At 43.7% G+C, this 16602-nt stretch overlaps 2 protein-coding genes across 2 annotated transcripts; one reads left to right on the top strand and one right to left on the bottom strand.

Annotated features, from left to right (window-relative positions):
- The first annotated feature begins 4526 nt into the window (after positions 1-4526).
- LOC120645455 lies at positions 4527-6895 on the top strand. Its single transcript, XM_039922237.1, has 5 exons — positions 4527-5073; positions 5178-5252; positions 5505-6425; positions 6514-6632; positions 6731-6895. Exons 1-5 carry the CDS (start codon positions 4527-4529, stop codon positions 6893-6895), a joined length of 1827 nt encoding a protein of 608 aa, XP_039778171.1.
- A 2858-nt stretch (positions 6896-9753) lies between these two features.
- On the bottom strand, positions 9754-13328 carry LOC120645454. The gene is made up of 7 exons (XM_039922236.1): positions 12783-13328; positions 12487-12675; positions 11814-11870; positions 11549-11694; positions 10980-11213; positions 10822-10899; positions 9754-10071 (listed from the first exon to the last, which is right to left on the bottom strand). The coding sequence occupies exons 1-5, from the start codon at positions 13326-13328 to the stop codon at positions 11204-11206; spliced, it is 948 nt and encodes a 315-aa protein (XP_039778170.1). The 3' UTR covers positions 9754-10071; positions 10822-10899; positions 10980-11203.
- Positions 13329-16602: the final 3274 nt, after the last annotated feature.

Genomic DNA, 16602 nt, shown 5'->3' with positions numbered 1-16602 from the left:
AGAGATTTGGACAGAAAAGGTTTCCTTTCCTAGACGGACATCGAGCTTACCTTGAGTCGGAGCTTCCATTAGCATTTTCTCAGTGGGGTGCCCGATCATGAAATCGAAGTCTTGGACATCGAAGACATGAAAATCAAGGATCACGTCGATGTTTTCATGCTTAACAGTCACGTTCTTCAAAATCCCAATTCCTTCTAGGATTTTTCTAGAGGAAGTCTGGAAGGTTTTGTTGGTTTGAACCAACGGCTCATCTCCCAAGAGTTGGAACGCGCATTCACTGGAGATGATGTTGGCTTTGATAGTGGGACAATAGAGAACGTCTACCGGGGTTCCCCGTATGGTGCAAGGAATGGTCGATAGAGGGGAGTTGATCTGGAGAACTTCCAGTGAGAGTTTCGCCTCCATTGACCATTCATTGGCCATAATAGCTGTTAGCTTCTTAAGATTTCCCCTCAGAAAGGTGGCTTCTATAGGATCCGCGGAAGGGATGGGAACCGGTGGTTTCCTCGTGCAGGGATAGTTTGAGGTGTTTCCAAAATCTTCGAAGAGATCATCCTCGAACTTGAAAGGGAGCTTAGAAGGTTGGATTTCTTATTCCTCCAGAACTTGTGGTTCAGAAGAGGATTCTAGAGCTGAATCTAGAGTTGTAGAAGGTGAAGGATCAGATTCACCTACTAGAATCTCTTCCTTGGAGGGTTCAGAATTGGCTACGAAGAAGGTGTTTTTGGTGATACGATCTAGCATTTTCCTACCTTCGGACGGAGTCTTGTGGGCAAAGGATCCTCCAGCAGTAACGTCAAGGTAAAAGGCAGATTCCGTATCGAGCTCGATGTAAAAATGTTGAAGCAACACATGGTCGGGTATCGATAGGTTAGGGCTAGACATTAGAAGAAGAGAAAATTTGGCCCAAGCCGCACCTATGGATTCCTTCTCATTCTGCTGAAAGCAGAGGATATCCCTTCGTAGTGCGACGATACGCGACTGGGGGAAAAATGAAAGACAAAACTTGTCTCTAAGTTCATCCCAGCTTCCATTCACGCTCCCTACGGTATATGTGTACCATTGTTTAGCCTTCTCAACAAGAGAGAAGGGAAACAACTTCCACTTGAAGGTATCGTGTGACATGCCTGCGATGGCACAACATGAACACACTTGCTCAAACTCCCGCAGATGATGGTATGGGTTTTCACTGTCTAACCCAAAGAAGGAAGATTTCTGAACCAATGCAATTAGTTTAGGGCTGAGCTCATTGCTGGATGCAAGAATTGGGTGTTCGGATTGTGGTGGCTCAATGAGCTCGCCCTTAGGAGCAGAGAAGCTTAGGATAGAGGGCTGCTCCATGATAGAAGGGGTGAAGAAGGAGATAAAAAGAAAAAGAAAAGATGATTTTTTTAAAAGATAAAATACGAGGATGACTAGGCAAGAAGAAAGATACAGCAACCGTCCCCGGCAACGGCGCCAGAAGCTTGTTGGGTATTTTAACGATGCGAATAAATCCGCAAGCGTACGGATACCGTTGTAGCTTTCACCCGTGAGTATTCATGTAACACCCTAATTCAAATTTCAGTATTTAATAATAAATTTAATTGGCTTTATTCAAATTTTTAAGGATTTTTGTGCTAGTCTTGCATTTAATCCAATTTTTGTTCCTTAAATAATTAAAATTTTATCTTAGGTTAAATTTCGTTGTTGCATCATGCTGGAGCATTGCTTTATTTGTTTGAGTGCTAGAGTGAATTCAAATTCAAATTTGAATTCATTTGGCTTGAGTTTGAGTTAGAAATAGAAATAGGAAATAGAGGAAGAAAAAGTAGAAGTGAATCCAACCCAGCAGCCCAGCAGAGGCCAGTTTCCTTTTCCCTCTAGCGGCCCAACCCGGCCTCCTTCCCTTCTCTTCGGCCGGCCCAGAACCCAAACCCAGTTTGGCCCAACTCCTCCACACCAGGCCCGGTCCGACTTCCTCCTCTTTCCCTTCCCGCGGCCTACCTCCTCCCCCGCTCGGCCCAGAGCCGCAGCACAGCAGCCCCCACTGCGCGGCCCGCGCTCAGCGGCCCACGCGCTCAGCGGCCCACTCAAGGCGGCCGGTCCACGGCGGCGCGGGGGCTCTGCTCCAAGCGGAGGCGAGGCGGTGCGCTAGGGTTTTTTTGGGTGGCGCTGCGTGGTGGATAGGGATGCAGGGGGTCCGCGGGTTGGTTTAAAGGAGATGTGCCGGAGATCTCGGGGGTCTGGGCTCGGCATGGAAGGTCGCCGGGGATCACGGTGACGCGGCGCGGTAGTTGCGCGGCGAGGAAGGCGGAGCTGACGGGTGGGCCCGGCTGGCAGCGAGGGGAAGGGGCGACCCGGCTGAGCGCGGAGTGCGGTAGAGCGGTGAGCTGGGCCTCTACGTGGGCCGCGCGTGCGGGGGTGCTGGGTGGGCTGCGCACTGCTGGGTCACGTGGGTTGAGGCGAGAGGGAGTGGGCCGCTGAGCGCGGGCCGCGCAATGGGGGCTGCTGTGCTGCGGCTCTGGGCCGAGCGGGGGAGGAGGTAGGCCGCGGGAAGGGAAAGATGAGGAAGTCGGACCGGGCCTGGTGTGGAGGAGTTGGGCCAAACTGGGTTTGGGTTCTGGGCCGGCCGAAGAGAAGGGAAGGAGGCCGGGTTGGGCCGCTAGAGGAAAAAGGAAATTGGGCTCTGCTGGGCTGCTGGGTTGGATTCACTTCTTCTTTTTCTTCCTCTATTTCCTATTTCTATTTCTAACTCTAACTCAAGCCAAATGAATTCAAATTTGAATTTGAATTCACTCTAGCACTCAAACAAATAAAGCAATGCTCCAGCATGGTGCAACAATGAAATTTAACCTAAGATAAAATTTTAATTATTTAAGTAACAAAATTTGGATTAAATGCAAGACTAGCACAAAAATCCTTAGAAATTTGAATAAAGCCAATTAAATTTATTATTAAATACTAAAATTTGAATTAGGGTGTTACAATTCAAGGGTATCATATCCATAGGGAACGTGTGTGCACTAATTTCTTACTAAGTAGGTCCAAGGACACACCAAGATAAGTGGCGAGGATAGAGAGGATTCCTGAGGTAAAACTAAGGATGAGTTAAGGTCGATCTCTCGGGCTAGATACTCGCTTCGGGCACCGGCTTACCCCTGAAATGATCAGGAGACTCCAGCCAACGGCTCTACGCTATATCCGAACGTGGAGGGCTACTAAGGACCAACAGGACTGTCACCACCTGTGGACTACCTCACATACCATAGGAAATAAGGCAAATGAAGGTAACCCTTAGGCTAGACACCACGTCTATGCTACTGATTACTACCGTAGTCTAACTACGTCTGGTACCCCGTAGCAAACTACGGCACTCTATACAAAGATAGTGCGACGAACCTGCGAGTAAGAGAACTGATCTCACTCAAAGATAAGTACTATGCAAGAATAGAGAAACACAAATACTAACTTACTTTACTCCAAAATAAACCAGTATCTGTAGAGGTACAAGCTTGGTGAAGAACACCGACAGGCCCGGCGCTTCCCCGAACTACTCCTCACTCTCCTTTATTCTAACACTAGCGAACTAGCACGTCGCCTTTGCAATGTGGCACTACTCTACTCCTTTGGATGGTGTGTGAAATGAGGGGTAAGGGAGGTCCCCTTTTATAGCTTGAGGAGGTCGGTTCCCGCCGTATGCATATATGGAAAGAATCAAGGTTGAGTAGGCGCTACTCCTCCCCAAGACGCACCTGGACGGGTGTCCGTCTAGGTTCGGGCGACCCTAGGGGTCGGCCGGCCCCAGATGGCACCCCCAGGCCCTCCTTCCTCTGGCTGGCTGGCAGGTGGGTCCTGGTCTTATCCCATGGGTGCATGTGCCTTGGCGCGCCCATTTCCTATGGTTTGTGGGCCCTTCTTGTAAGTGTAACGCAGGACTGGATCATTTGTGCATTTCTTCTACGTTCACTTGTGTTTTCCTTTGCATTTCAACTGTGGGTGCCTGCATACCATGATTCACCAAAACTCGTGGAACTTTATTAGAATAAGCCCTACAACTAAATTTGGTGAAGAAATGCTATGAAAAGCTGCAGGAGTTGACGACAGATTTTAGGACTTAAGGGCCGTCAACACCCACCGGTCGAACTCCTCCCTGCTGCTCGTCCCCGCCGCCACCAGTCAGGCGACGCTGATGGTCGTTCCCGCCGGTGTAGGTCGTCGCCACTGATCATCTTCGACTCGCGCTTGGAATCCCGACGGGTGACGGCGCACGCTGCTCCTCCCTGCCAGCCACGGGCCACCCAAGGTGAGTTTGCTCCCCCGCTGGCTGCTACCCTATTCCCTTCTTTTCTCGTTTCTCATCTCCATCGCCGACTGCTCCCTCCCTGATCCCTGCTCATCTTCCCTCCCCTGCTCCTCTCCCCTGCTCCTTCTCCTTGGCCGCTCCCCCTCTCCATGGCCGCTCCCCTGCTCCTCTCCCCTGCTCCATGGCCGCCCGCTCCCATGTATTTTCAATTTTGTGATGCCTGAGTGCCTGACTGTATAGGATGTCGACATCAGAAGCTGCAAGAGCACATGAAATTGAAACAAAGGGAGTGAATCTCCTGCAAAGGAATTCAGATGATGTTGGATGGGAATATGCTATTCTTGTTGATGCTAATAACAAAGACAAAGTGAAGTGCAAGTTCTGTGACAAAGAGATGAGGGGAGAGATTTATAGGTTGAAGGAGCATCTGGCCCATGTTGGAAAGAATGTGAAGAAATGCACTGCTAGAACACCCCAAGCTCTGGAGGCTAAAGAGAAGTGCAAGAAAGCACTAGAAGATGCAAAGAGGAAGAGGGAGGAGAAGACTGTTCATGAGCTAGAACTTAGAGAGGAAGTTAATGTATCTAGAGTTGGAGAGTCAGATGAAGTCACTTGTGTTGGAAGTTCACAGCCTCATAAATTAAGACCAATTGACAAATGGACACGTGCTATTGATCCTAAAGCTACCAATTCTGATTCTTTGAAGCAACAACAGCTGAACAAGGAACTGTGGAAAGAAAGAGTTCATGAGGTGCATAAGTTTATTGCAAGATGGTCCTATAATCATGGTAAATTGCTAGTATACTATGCTATTTTTACATTTTAAAATTCATTTGTTGCTGTTATTCATGAACTAAACACTAATTAGGCTTCCTTTTTTAAACATTGGCAGCAATACCTTTCAATGCATGTGTAACGATGAGTTCAAGCAAATGTGTGAAGCAATGGATAGTTTGGTCCAGGACTTGTATCTCCATCTCAAGATGCTCTGCGAGGGAGTTTGCTGGAAGAAGAATTTGCAAGAACCAAGAGTTTGCTGCAGGAACGTGAAGCCGAGAAGATGAAAAATGGGTGCTCTATTATGACTGATGCTTGGTCAGATAGGAAGAGGAGAAGCACAATTAATATATGCACTAATTGTGCTGAAGGAACCTCCTTCATCAGCTCAAAAGAGATGTCAGATGTCACACACAAGTGAAGTAGTGACTGACAATTGAAGGCATTGGACAATTAGTAGACAAAGCAATTGAAGACATTGGTCCAGAAAATGTGGTGCAAGTAGTGACTGACAATGCCTCTAACAACATGGGAGCAAAGAAGCTATTGCTTGAGAAGAGACCACATATATTTTGGACCTCTTGTGCAGCTCACACAATCAACTTGATGCTGCAAGGAATTGGCAACTTGCCTCGGTTCAAGAAAGTGATTGACCAAGTAAAGGCATATATCATATTTGTGTATGGCCACACAAGAACATTGGAGTGCTTGAGATACTTCACAGAGGGAAGAGAGTTAGTGAGGCCAGGAGTGAATAGATTTGCTTCATACTTTCTCACTTTGAACAGTATCCAAGAGAAGAAGGACCAGTTAAGGAAGATGGTGGTTCATAGTAGGTGGGACTCATTAAAGGATGTGAAATCAAAGAAAGTAAAAGAGGCCACAGCAACTATATTGAGTCCAACATTTTGGAAGGATGTGAAGCTAACATTGTCTGTTTTTGAGCCATTGGTCAAAGTCCTCCGTTTGGTTGATGGGGATGTCAAGCCATCCATGGGTTTTGTTTATGGAGAACAGCTAAAGGCAAAGAGAGAGATCAAAGAGGCCTTTGGCAATGTTGAGACTCGATTCAAGGATGTTATGGCTGTTATTGAGAAGAAGATGGATGGAAGACTTGATTCTCCATTGCATTTGACAGCTTATTTGCTGAATCCACACTATAGCTATAGTAAACCATCAATCTTTGATGAGCCCAAAATAATAGAAGCATTTGTAGCTTGTGTTGAGCAATTTTATTATCATGATGAGGACAAGCAAGATCAGGCTGCCAACATTGAACTGAAAAAGTTTCAAAGTAGAGAAGGGCCATTTAACAAGAAGCTTGCAACGACTTTTCAAAACTTTGATTACAACCCAGGTAGAGGTACTTGTTATTATCGGCTGTTTGCAGTTTTCTAACATGGTTGTTTGCTGTTTTTAAAACTAATAGAGGTGTTTTTGTTTTATTTCAGCATCATGGTGGCGGCTTTATGGAACTGAAACACCAGCTTTACAGAGCATGGCTACAAGGATCTTATCTTTGACATCAAGCTCTTCTGGTTGTGAAAGAAATTGGAGTTGGTTTGAAGGGGTTAGTACCTAGTACCTATCTATTATTCTATTATGAACATTTCAGCAGCATTATGATTAAATTGCAGAACTGAAAATGCTCTTGTTTTTAATTTATAGATACATACTAAGAAGAGAAATAGGCTTACTACAATCCGCCTCAACAAGTTGGTCTATATTCAATTCAACAACAGGCTGATGAATAAGAGAGAAAAGATCAAGTCAAAGAAAATCACTGATGTTCTCTTGTCTAGTGATACAACTGAAGCTCAAGGTTTTCTCTAAGAGAATGGAGATGATTGTGTATTAGTTGTCTTTAGAGATGAAGATGAGGATGAGATGGAAGGTACAGGGGTACCTTGGTCTGTTATTGGAGAGGCAGCGAGAGCAGAAGAACAGCTTTTGCGACGTAGAAGTGCAAGACTGAGGGAGCTCTATGAAGGAGAAGAGTTGAGTCTGAAGAAGAAGAATATGATGAAGAAGAGGATGACATTTATGAGTCCTATTGAACTGCGGGTTGCAGGCATGTGACTGTGTGTCTTCTTTTGTGCTTGTGCTATCGTTTATTTATGCTTGTGACTTGCGATGTGAGAACCTTGGGTGAGAACTAAGAACTATGTGTTGTGCTTGTGATGTCCTTTATTTAGAAATTGTGTCATGAACTTGTATTGCTGTCCTATCCACTTGTTTGTGCTTTGAAATTTGCAATTACTTGCTGCTGATATGGTCTGCTCATGCCTCATGGATGGGAGGTGGCTGAACTAATTCAGATAAGTGACAACTTACTGCTTTCTATTTTTTTATGAACTGCTTGCTGAAATCATTCAAATGTGTGTTTGTAGAAGCTAGGAACATGCAAGACTAAGCCACCAAGGAATCAGGTAAGTGACCCTTTTTTTTATTTACTGTAACCTATAGCTATAGTCCTATATATTCAGTATTTTTTTGTTATGTATACATAATACATATTAGTTTTGCCTAAATTGGCAAAACGTCTAGAAAAACGCCTAAGGACCGCCTAGGCGCGATTAATCCCGCCTAGGCGCTAGGCAGTGGGTCACCGCCTAGAATCCGACTAGCGCCTAGCCGAACTTGGCTCACGATTATCATCAGTACCATGCAACTCGACCTTAAATTCACGATAAAATTTACGGCTTTCTTTGCCAAGGGAGAATATATAAAAAGCTTTCTTAATCAAACGACGAATACGACCGCTAACAAGACCAACACGCTCTGCAGGGTGGAACTCAAGCGAATGACCGGTGTGCTCCAATTGATTGTGTACTGCCGCCCGAGCCACAGCTCAACGCTAAAAGGCATCATGTTGCAAAGGCATTTCTAATAAGTAATATTAGTAACATATCAATTATATGTCTCACTAAGAAACAAAACTAATTTGAGTACACTAATCAAATAAATATAAAAACCTGAACAAATTATTAGAATTAAAATAAAAACATAAATTGTAAACCATAATTTTTTTGACACTCTTCAGTTCAATGCGAATACGTCGTTCCACGCCATAAGGGATGCGCAATCAATGTTTGCGGCTTTGTTTCAGACTCACTTTCTCTAAAACCATCGAGAAGAAAAAATGTTTGTTTCGAAACATGTCTATGTCGTTAATCTTGACCCTGCAGTGATAACACTGATATTCGGGGCTAGTATTGACATCCATGACACAGTGTGGTACAATAGGACCCGATGAAGGAGTACGGCCTTGGTCCGGATAATTTCATTCTCAACTCGCTCAAAGGTGTGGATTTCTTAATTGGGACCAAGACCGTACTCCTTCATCGCGTCCTCATATATACCGCACCACATCGTGGATATCGATGCTAGCCCCGAATAGCAGTGTTTTCACTGAAGGATCAAGATTAACGACATATTCATGATTCGAAACATATATTTTTTAAACTTCTCGATGGTTTCCATATGAGCCCGAATAAATACATCATTAGATTGCCAAAATAATACAACTAAATGCATAACAAATACCAAACTAATTAACCATGCCACTTGAAAAAAAATCCCTATAAATTATCCACATTGAAATTATCCAATACAGCTTCTCCAAATTCAAGTAATGGGTTCTATGCATCTCAAATCCATGCATAAATCAAAGAAATCGTGCTCATTTTTGCTATTTATAATAATTAAAAATTTCTCTAACTATGGAGCATCAAACAAAGAATGAAGACCATCAAACAAGAGAGGATAAAGTTGTAAACCTTTGGTGCACTTAGACGAGTGAAATCCCCACAAAACTTAAAATGGGCAAAACCTCCACTCTAGGTCGCCAAGCAGAAGAAGAACCCGAGCTCTCGGTCAAATGCTGGCTCGAGTTCGGGGAGGAAGAAGGGACCAGAATATATAGAAAAGAATTAGTATCGGCTGGAGTCACCAGCCGGTACTAAAGCTCCACTTTTAGTACCGGCTGGAGCCACCAACCGATACTAAATGTCCTCGGAGCCATTTAGTACCGGCTGGTGGCTCGAGCCGGTGCTAAATGGCCACTTAGCCGTTGCGCGCAGTGTCGGTGGAGCAGTTTAGTACCGGCTGGTATTAAATAGCTTCCATGGCTATTGTTCCTTGCGTCCGGTACTAAATGTGAGCATTAGTATCAGACGAAAGCGAGCCTGGTACTAACGTCCGCAGATGAATGAGCCATTTTCTGGCAGTTACCCGAGCCCACCGGGCATGATCCGTCTCAAGCGCCCCGCACCGGCGTGCACAGAGAGCGCACCCGCGCCAGGTTTTCTTGGAGCGTGCGCGGTTTTCCTATCTCTCGCGGACTTGCATGGCCGAGAGAAACTGAACCGATCCAAGCGCCTGTTTTTTTTTTTTTTGTCCCACGCGCGCACGTCTTCCTCGCACCGGTTTTTCGATCGCACGTCCAGCCCGCTTCCCCGCGTTCCCGAGCGTCCATCTGCCGTTTTTTTTTTCAAAGAAAGGAGCGTGCAAATCTGCTGGGTACAAATGCCGATGACCTGCTTGTTTACGTGCAAGCAAGACCATCTGTCAATCTTTCTAACACAAAGAACGAGTTAACAAAGTAAAGGGAAGGCACCACTGCACGTCTATGACTGCTACATCTTGACTTTACATGGATCACTTTGCTTCACTCGTTTTCTAAAATCTCAGATCTGAACAACTTACATATAACAAAACATGTTGATGCAAAAATCTTATTATCTTACACATACCATACAATTTTTTTTTTGAGCGGTTCATAAATACCATAAGCACACAAGATGAAGCCATGCATATTGGCATCATTATTTCTACCATCTGCCAATCCGAGCTTACATTTTCATAAGAATCTATACAGAGGCATTAAATATACCAAGTAAAGATATGATCCATCCCCATGACCTCACTGCTTGAACTTTCTTCGAAGGATCATCAAGCATATTCATCATGCGGCAGAGAAGCTTTCGCTCAAGTTCTATAGCTACACCCTATACAGAAAGCATCAAATGAAGCTAAACTGAGAAAATAATCACCAGATGAGCTCATACGAAACTGAATTATTACAGCAAGTAAAACAGATGAAACATACAAAGTTGCAGGGCCACAGCCCTGAATCATTCAATAAGCCAAATCCAGGAAACAAAAAGAAGTGCCTCTCTCTCTCTCTCTCTCTCTCTCTCTCTCTCTCTCTCTCTCAAACTTGGACCCATCTGAAATTTGTTGCTGTGAGGTAATGAAATCAGGGCGTTGCCCATGATGGGAAAAACAATTCACATATCAAATGGCATACAAACACTAGTATAAAACCAAACATTATGGGATGTATACGTTTTCTAAATTAATCTAATAATTATAATTTCCAGCTTGTGTTGGGACATGCCTTCTGTAATCAATTGAGACTATAAGGAATAAATTACAGGAATTTCAATACTACAAACTAAAGGAGGAAATACTTGTGTAGCCTCCAAGCCCTATGAGTATGATGTTTAGCCTTTTTAACGCTGATATGTTGTTGATAGCGAATTAGTTCAGTGTCATTTTACTCATCTCTACCAAAGATATACTGTGGTTACTATATTATGTCACAAGGACATTAATGTCACTAATTGGTCAAACTAAAGTAATTCAGCTGAATTTCCTTAGCACTCTAGCCACATAAAAAAAATAAGTACGAATTAGGACTTATCCATATGAAGCTGATCGATTTCATCACAAAGTGTTAACTAATTTCTTTATACCTTTGAGTGGCTGTATCAAAGTAGTTGCACTCAGGCAGTCAGGTACTTGGGTTGCTTACACACTAAGAAAAAATTAATCTGTTTAGAGAAAAACAAAACTCAGCCACAGTGTGCATATATCCAATAATTTTGCATACAACAGTCAAGTAAATACTTACCAAATAGATCAAATTGTGAATTGAATACAACTGTAGTAATAGCAATCTTTCAGTTAGCTTGGAAAGAAGTGGTTGAGGTGGTAGGATAATGCAGGACACTTTAATGAGGCATCTTTCTGCCATGTCCCTTTCTGTTTTATCAGCACTTCAGAGTCTCCGGTATATTGGTGGAACCCATAAGCTTGATAGGTCCCTCATCCTTTTATGACTTTGACAAGCAAGCTTCATGATAGCCTTCACCAGAAGTTTCCAAAAAGGCAGCACTCCAAGTTATATTAAAAGATTACACGAGAAAGCAAGAGAAACAAAGATCAAGGTATATATTAAATAGTTATCTTGCAGTCTATGGTTCATGAGGAAAGTTCATACAGATATGACTCATATAATATGATTTTACATCATTTGAGGAAAATATTAATGAAACTAGAAGCATTGTGAAGGAAGATGGTCGTTCAACAATGGATGCTGCAAAGCAGTTATTTTACAGCAAATATTTGATTGCTAGTTCAACATCTTAGTAGTCACAAAAATGAAATGACATAGAACATTATTCACATGCGCAAAATTACCTGAGCTCCCTCAAATCTTGTTGACAAGGAAATGGATTGTTGAGTGCATGAACAATAGCAGTAACCACTTGGTCTGCTCTATCCTCTATAATCAAAGGCTCCAACTGCTGAACAGAGATGCACCAGATTTCCAAATTACAAACAGACTGCAAATTAAGAGGAGCAAATGGGAAACATATACTAAAATATCAAACACATATTGTTTACATCAAAATTGAGCACTTTAAGCACTTCAAAAAGAAAAATGGTTGCCTACTAGATCTACCTTCACCCGAGTATTCATGATTAGCTGCACCAAGGTATCCAATACAGCCTGAGCCATCTACGCTGAAGGATAAGATAAATCTATTATTCGCTATGCTCACTAAAACAAAAATGCAGTGCCTACAGCTCACATGTATGAGAAGAAAATGGGTTTGCCCCATAGATATATACCACTAGCATTATATGAAACATGTGAAAAAAGGTAATATGGTCAGATTGATTCTCTGATAGATAAAATCAAAACAATGATATTGGATGACAAAATGATGATGCTGTCTCAAAGAAAACCGTACATATAATATTCTAAACATAAGAAGCTCAGTTAATTGTAGAGCCCTAATCAAGAGCAAAAGTTTTAGACCCATAAAGTCCTCAAACATTTAGGTGGGTTCAGATGCGTAACCTAGTATTCTAAATACATGTGCGCAATGCCACAAAGGGGTGAGTTTTTATGTTAAACCACACTGCTAAAGGCCAATAATATTGAAAAGCAATGCCTCCATGTTCACATCATAGGCTTCCTCCCACCAAGACACTGGCGCAAACGTCGTTGTGAAATTTGCTGAATCGAATTTGTTAACTGTCCATTTGTTCACTGATTCAAATTGTGCTCAACCATCATTAAGCATTTAACTGAAGAGATGCAGGTACAGGGATGAGGGAAGTGCTAGTACCTGAGATGGTAGAGACGAGGACGGGGTGGTAGAGCACGAAGCCGAGGCACTTGAGCGTGGAGGCCTCGACGGCCTCGTCAGGGTCAGCCGCGTCGCGGAGTAGGAGCGGAGAGGGAACTCGGCGGTGAGGTCAGCGGCGGCGGAGTGGTCGTCGGTGCAGGCGCGCTGCAGGTGGAGGAGCCAAGCGTACTGACCAAAATGCTAGATCCGTTAGCAAAGACGTGGCACTGGAGTACTATCCACTAAAGGGAATCGAAGCAGAAGCAATGCAAGCAGTGAATGAGAGACTGACGCACCAGAAGGCTCCATCGGCGCACGGTCTCTCCAAGACGGCCGGAGGTGGTTGAGTCGAGGACGCGGCACGGCGGCTGAAGACTATCACCGGGACGGCGGGCGCGGACGTCTGCAGCTCGCCGGGGCGGCGCGGGAGCCGGCAGTGCAGGGCCTCGCCGGGACGGATCCCTCGTCTGTAGCTGACCGGTGCGGCACGGGTACCAGAGGTTCACCGACGATGGGTCTTCAGGCTGCAGCTCGCCGGGTGGCACGGGAGCCGGTGGCGCAGGGCCTCGCCGGGATGGAGCCCTCGTCTGCACCTGGTCGTTGCGGCACGGGTCCCAGACGATCGCAGGGGGTGCAGCTGTGGAGCTGCGTGACGGGCGCCGGAGCGAGGTCGGGGAGCGGGGTGTCGCGCTGGAGATCGGCGACGCTGGCCTGCGGAAGCGTTGAATCGTGGTAAAAAAGTAAAAAAACGGAAGGGCGAGGGGAACCGGTGATAGGGAGGAAAACCGGACGCGGAGGAGTGGGGGGAGGGGCGCTCGGCGCGGGGATCGGGTTTGGGTCATACGCGGGTTGCGGCTCGGGTGAATCACTATTCAGTACTCAGGTTACCAAATATATATATGTATATATGAATTTCAATAGATATAAAAAAATATTATATAAATAAATATATATATATATTTATATTAATGGAGTTCAGGCTCAGCTTGAATTCCAATACAAAAGTATAATATAAATAAAAAAATAAATAGAAAGGAAAACATAGAAAAGAAAAAAAAAAGGGACCTTTGGTCCCGGACTAAAGGGGTTGCCTGCCGCGCCGGGGCTGGCAGACCAAATGTCACATTTTGTCCCGGTTGCCTAACCCGGGACTAAAGGCTCCGCCTTTTAGTCCCGGATTAGAAGTCTCGGTTGGCAAATCGGGACAAGGGTTTCCCAACCACATGACAAATCAACTATTCTGTACTAGTGTTACTTTCGGTCAATCTTTTTGGTATAGGCGCGCATGGCACGCCAACCTATCTAGTCTGGTTCTGTTTTTGAAACCGAGTGTGGCAAGCAGCCGTTAGAAAGCAAGCACTAGTGCAAATGTCTGTATTTCCAACCGCCGTTAGAAAGCAAGCACTAGTGCAAATGTCTGTATTTCCAACCGCGCTAGACTTAAGGGACCCCAACGGAAATGCCCATTTTTAGTGGTGGTTGCTTATGTTAATCGCTACTGGAGCAGGGGTATTTCTAGTGGCAGTAATGTTGTGTCGCCCTCCTTTAAAAACTAGGTGATACCCCACGCGTTGCTGTGGGATTTCTTAAACAAAATTTTAAGGTGAAATTTGAAAGTAGAAACATTAAGGTAATTGCATGGCAACATTCTTTTGCATGGATCCTATTAGTCAAAGAAAAATGGTGGAAGACATAAATAGATGGTCCTAGTGGATGGTGATGTGGCGTCTGATATAGTGGGTTCCTATATGACGTGGATAGTTTGCATGTTGAAAGAAATAGAGTTAATAACTTTAGTGGGTGTCATCTATATAGTACATATAGATCTGTTTTCGGTGCACTAGCGTAAGCAATCTGACCGCTAGTGGCCAGTGCTATATATATATATATATATATATATATATATATATATATATATATATATATATATATATATATATATATATATATATATATATATATATATGTGTGTGTGTGTGTGTATATGTATATATATATATGGTGCGCAACTAGAAATCGTTTTGTTAATATGATACTAGCGCGAACAGGCAGCTGCGGCACGCCCGATTTCCCCCCTGAATAGCAAACATGAAAAGGAAACAGAGCCAAACAGTAAAGGTGAATGAAAAGTGATGAGGCCGAGATTTATTCGCATTTCACCGAGCGGAGTGTATGCGAGGCATGAGGCAAAACACGTGATGTGGTGTAATCATGGTCAAGCAACCAGGCCGGAGACGCCAAAATCATGTTGGCACATGTAGGACAGGACTGGGACACGTGGCAAGATATCCTTTTTTCATTTGTGGGCCAGCGGCATATTTAGTAATATTTTGGTAGGTGAAGCATCGTATCCGGGGCAGTGACTGCATACATGCTTGTTGAGGGAAGTAACGTGAGACGGTGACACACTGACCCTGACCCGGCCGGCTTTACATATCATTTAGCACTGGTACTTCTTGTTTTGCGTGCTTATCCTGGAGGTGTGTGCTGATTACTCTAGTTGTCGGATAAATTAGTTAATTAGTGTGCAGGTTTGTCGCCAGATATCATTAGATTGGAATGTACAAAACGAATCATTAACAACATGCCACGCGTTGAAACGTGAAATTTCCACATATTTGCAAAAATAACAAAAAAAAGAAGCTTTTCCCGTCCTGAAAACTGGAACAATCAACTTGTAATATAATAATATCATGGGTTCAAAACAGATGACGTTCTAAAATGCGCGTAACTGAACTTTTAAAACACTAAATACCAGGATAGGTAATGAAAGTAGTATTACTTGTTACAGGAGGAGGAAATATGAAGATTTTAATACTCAAAAGCACTTCTAAAATATGGAGCTATTGGCTAGCTAACCCTAAAGACTTAGATGTGATGTTGAAGGAAAAGAAGTCCCCTACACCCGGTGCAGATGGTTGTAGCAAACATGGCTCTAACGCCATGTCCTTCGTGTGATCTGGTGATTGAATAACAATATAGACATTTGGAATAACAAGTTTTGTTAAAGAATGTGAATTACAGAGATTATAGGTCATAAGGATGCAAGATATAAAGTAGCAATGAATATTGGCTTGAAGAAGCTAAAACAGTAAACATATATAGAGAAAAATGGTCTGACCAGATCATCCGGCAGTAGAAGGTTGTATATATGCACTGGAGTATTGGACATGGTTGTAAGAATGCAGAGGAAAAAGCAAGCAATGATACTCCGATGGTGAAGAAAATTGAGGGACCGGAGTATACGACAATACTTATGCACAATAGTTGATGAATGGTAGAAAAGGACAAATACCGGATGATCCAGTGATTGGTTGGGTTCGAGCATTCATTGTAGTTAAGAAATATTGTATGGACCCGATGATCCGTCGAAGGCATCGGACAACGGACGGGTGTACTGGATAATATTCTCAACGGCAAGATAACAAGTGGCAATAATAGTGCGAGCACCGGGTGATCCGGTAAAGAGAAATTAAAATGAGCGGCACCACGGTATTGGCCGGACAATGCTCTAGTGGATTGGGCCCCACATTGCAACGGCTAGTACGGAGGAAATGCAAGCACTAGATAAGCGCTCCCAAGAGAGAGAACAGCATAGTGCCCGTGTCATGCACACTGCCGCAATCGATTTCCAGGGTGATGGGACCATACTCATAGGAGACGTGGTTTATTAACCCGTGTCTCCTATATGTTATCGGAGACGCAGCTTAATTCCGCAGCTTCTATAATGATGTTTCCTTTGACCGTTTCTTACATAGTGCGATCCATGCCCATACATATGGTTTCAACTTCCAACCATCAAATTAAAGCCTTTTCTCTTGTACTTTTATCATGGGCAGCAGCGGGATTGTTTTTGCATTTTTCTTATGTTCTTTGTTTGTGTTCTTATTAATACTTCTAGGTTATATTAACTTCTTTTCAAGTTAGAATTCCTATTGCAAAATCAATGGCAAATGAAAATATGCTGTTGAACCTGATGGTGATGTCAAAATTATTAATCCTTATTCTGATGGTTTTTTATGAAGAAACTTTCAACTTGGTTGATTTGTGAGAGCTGGCTCTTCATATTGTACACAAAATATGTACCACATTTAAGATCTATCATGTTAAATTGAG

This window comes from Panicum virgatum, chromosome 8K (genome assembly GCF_016808335.1).
Source record: "Panicum virgatum strain AP13 chromosome 8K, P.virgatum_v5, whole genome shotgun sequence".
NCBI lineage: Eukaryota > Viridiplantae > Streptophyta > Magnoliopsida > Poales > Poaceae > Panicum > Panicum virgatum.
Note: the sequence above shows the minus strand (reverse complement) of the source record. Positions and strands in the feature narration are given on the sequence as shown.

Bases quoted from the DNA above. Each gene is read 5' to 3' on its own strand.
- LOC120645455 (XM_039922237.1), top strand. From the start codon at position 4,527: ATGTCGACATCAGAAGCTGCAAGAGCACATGAAATTGAAACAAAGGGA. The intron at 5,253-5,504 runs GTATCTCCATCT...TGACAATTGAAG, and splicing joins GATAGTTTGGTCCAGGACTT to GCATTGGACAATTAGTAGAC. The intron at 6,633-6,730 runs GTTAGTACCTAG...TTTAATTTATAG, and splicing joins ATTGGAGTTGGTTTGAAGGG to ATACATACTAAGAAGAGAAA.
- LOC120645454 (XM_039922236.1), bottom strand. From the start codon at position 13,328: ATGACCCAAACCCGATCCCCGCGCCGAGCGCCCCTCCCCCCACTCCTC. The intron at 11,871-12,486 runs GTACTAGCACTT...CCTTCAGCGTAG, and splicing joins CCTCGTCTCTACCATCTCAG to ATGGCTCAGGCTGTATTGGA. The intron at 11,695-11,813 runs GTAGATCTAGTA...CTTAATTTGCAG, and splicing joins TCATGAATACTCGGGTGAAG to TCTGTTTGTAATTTGGAAAT.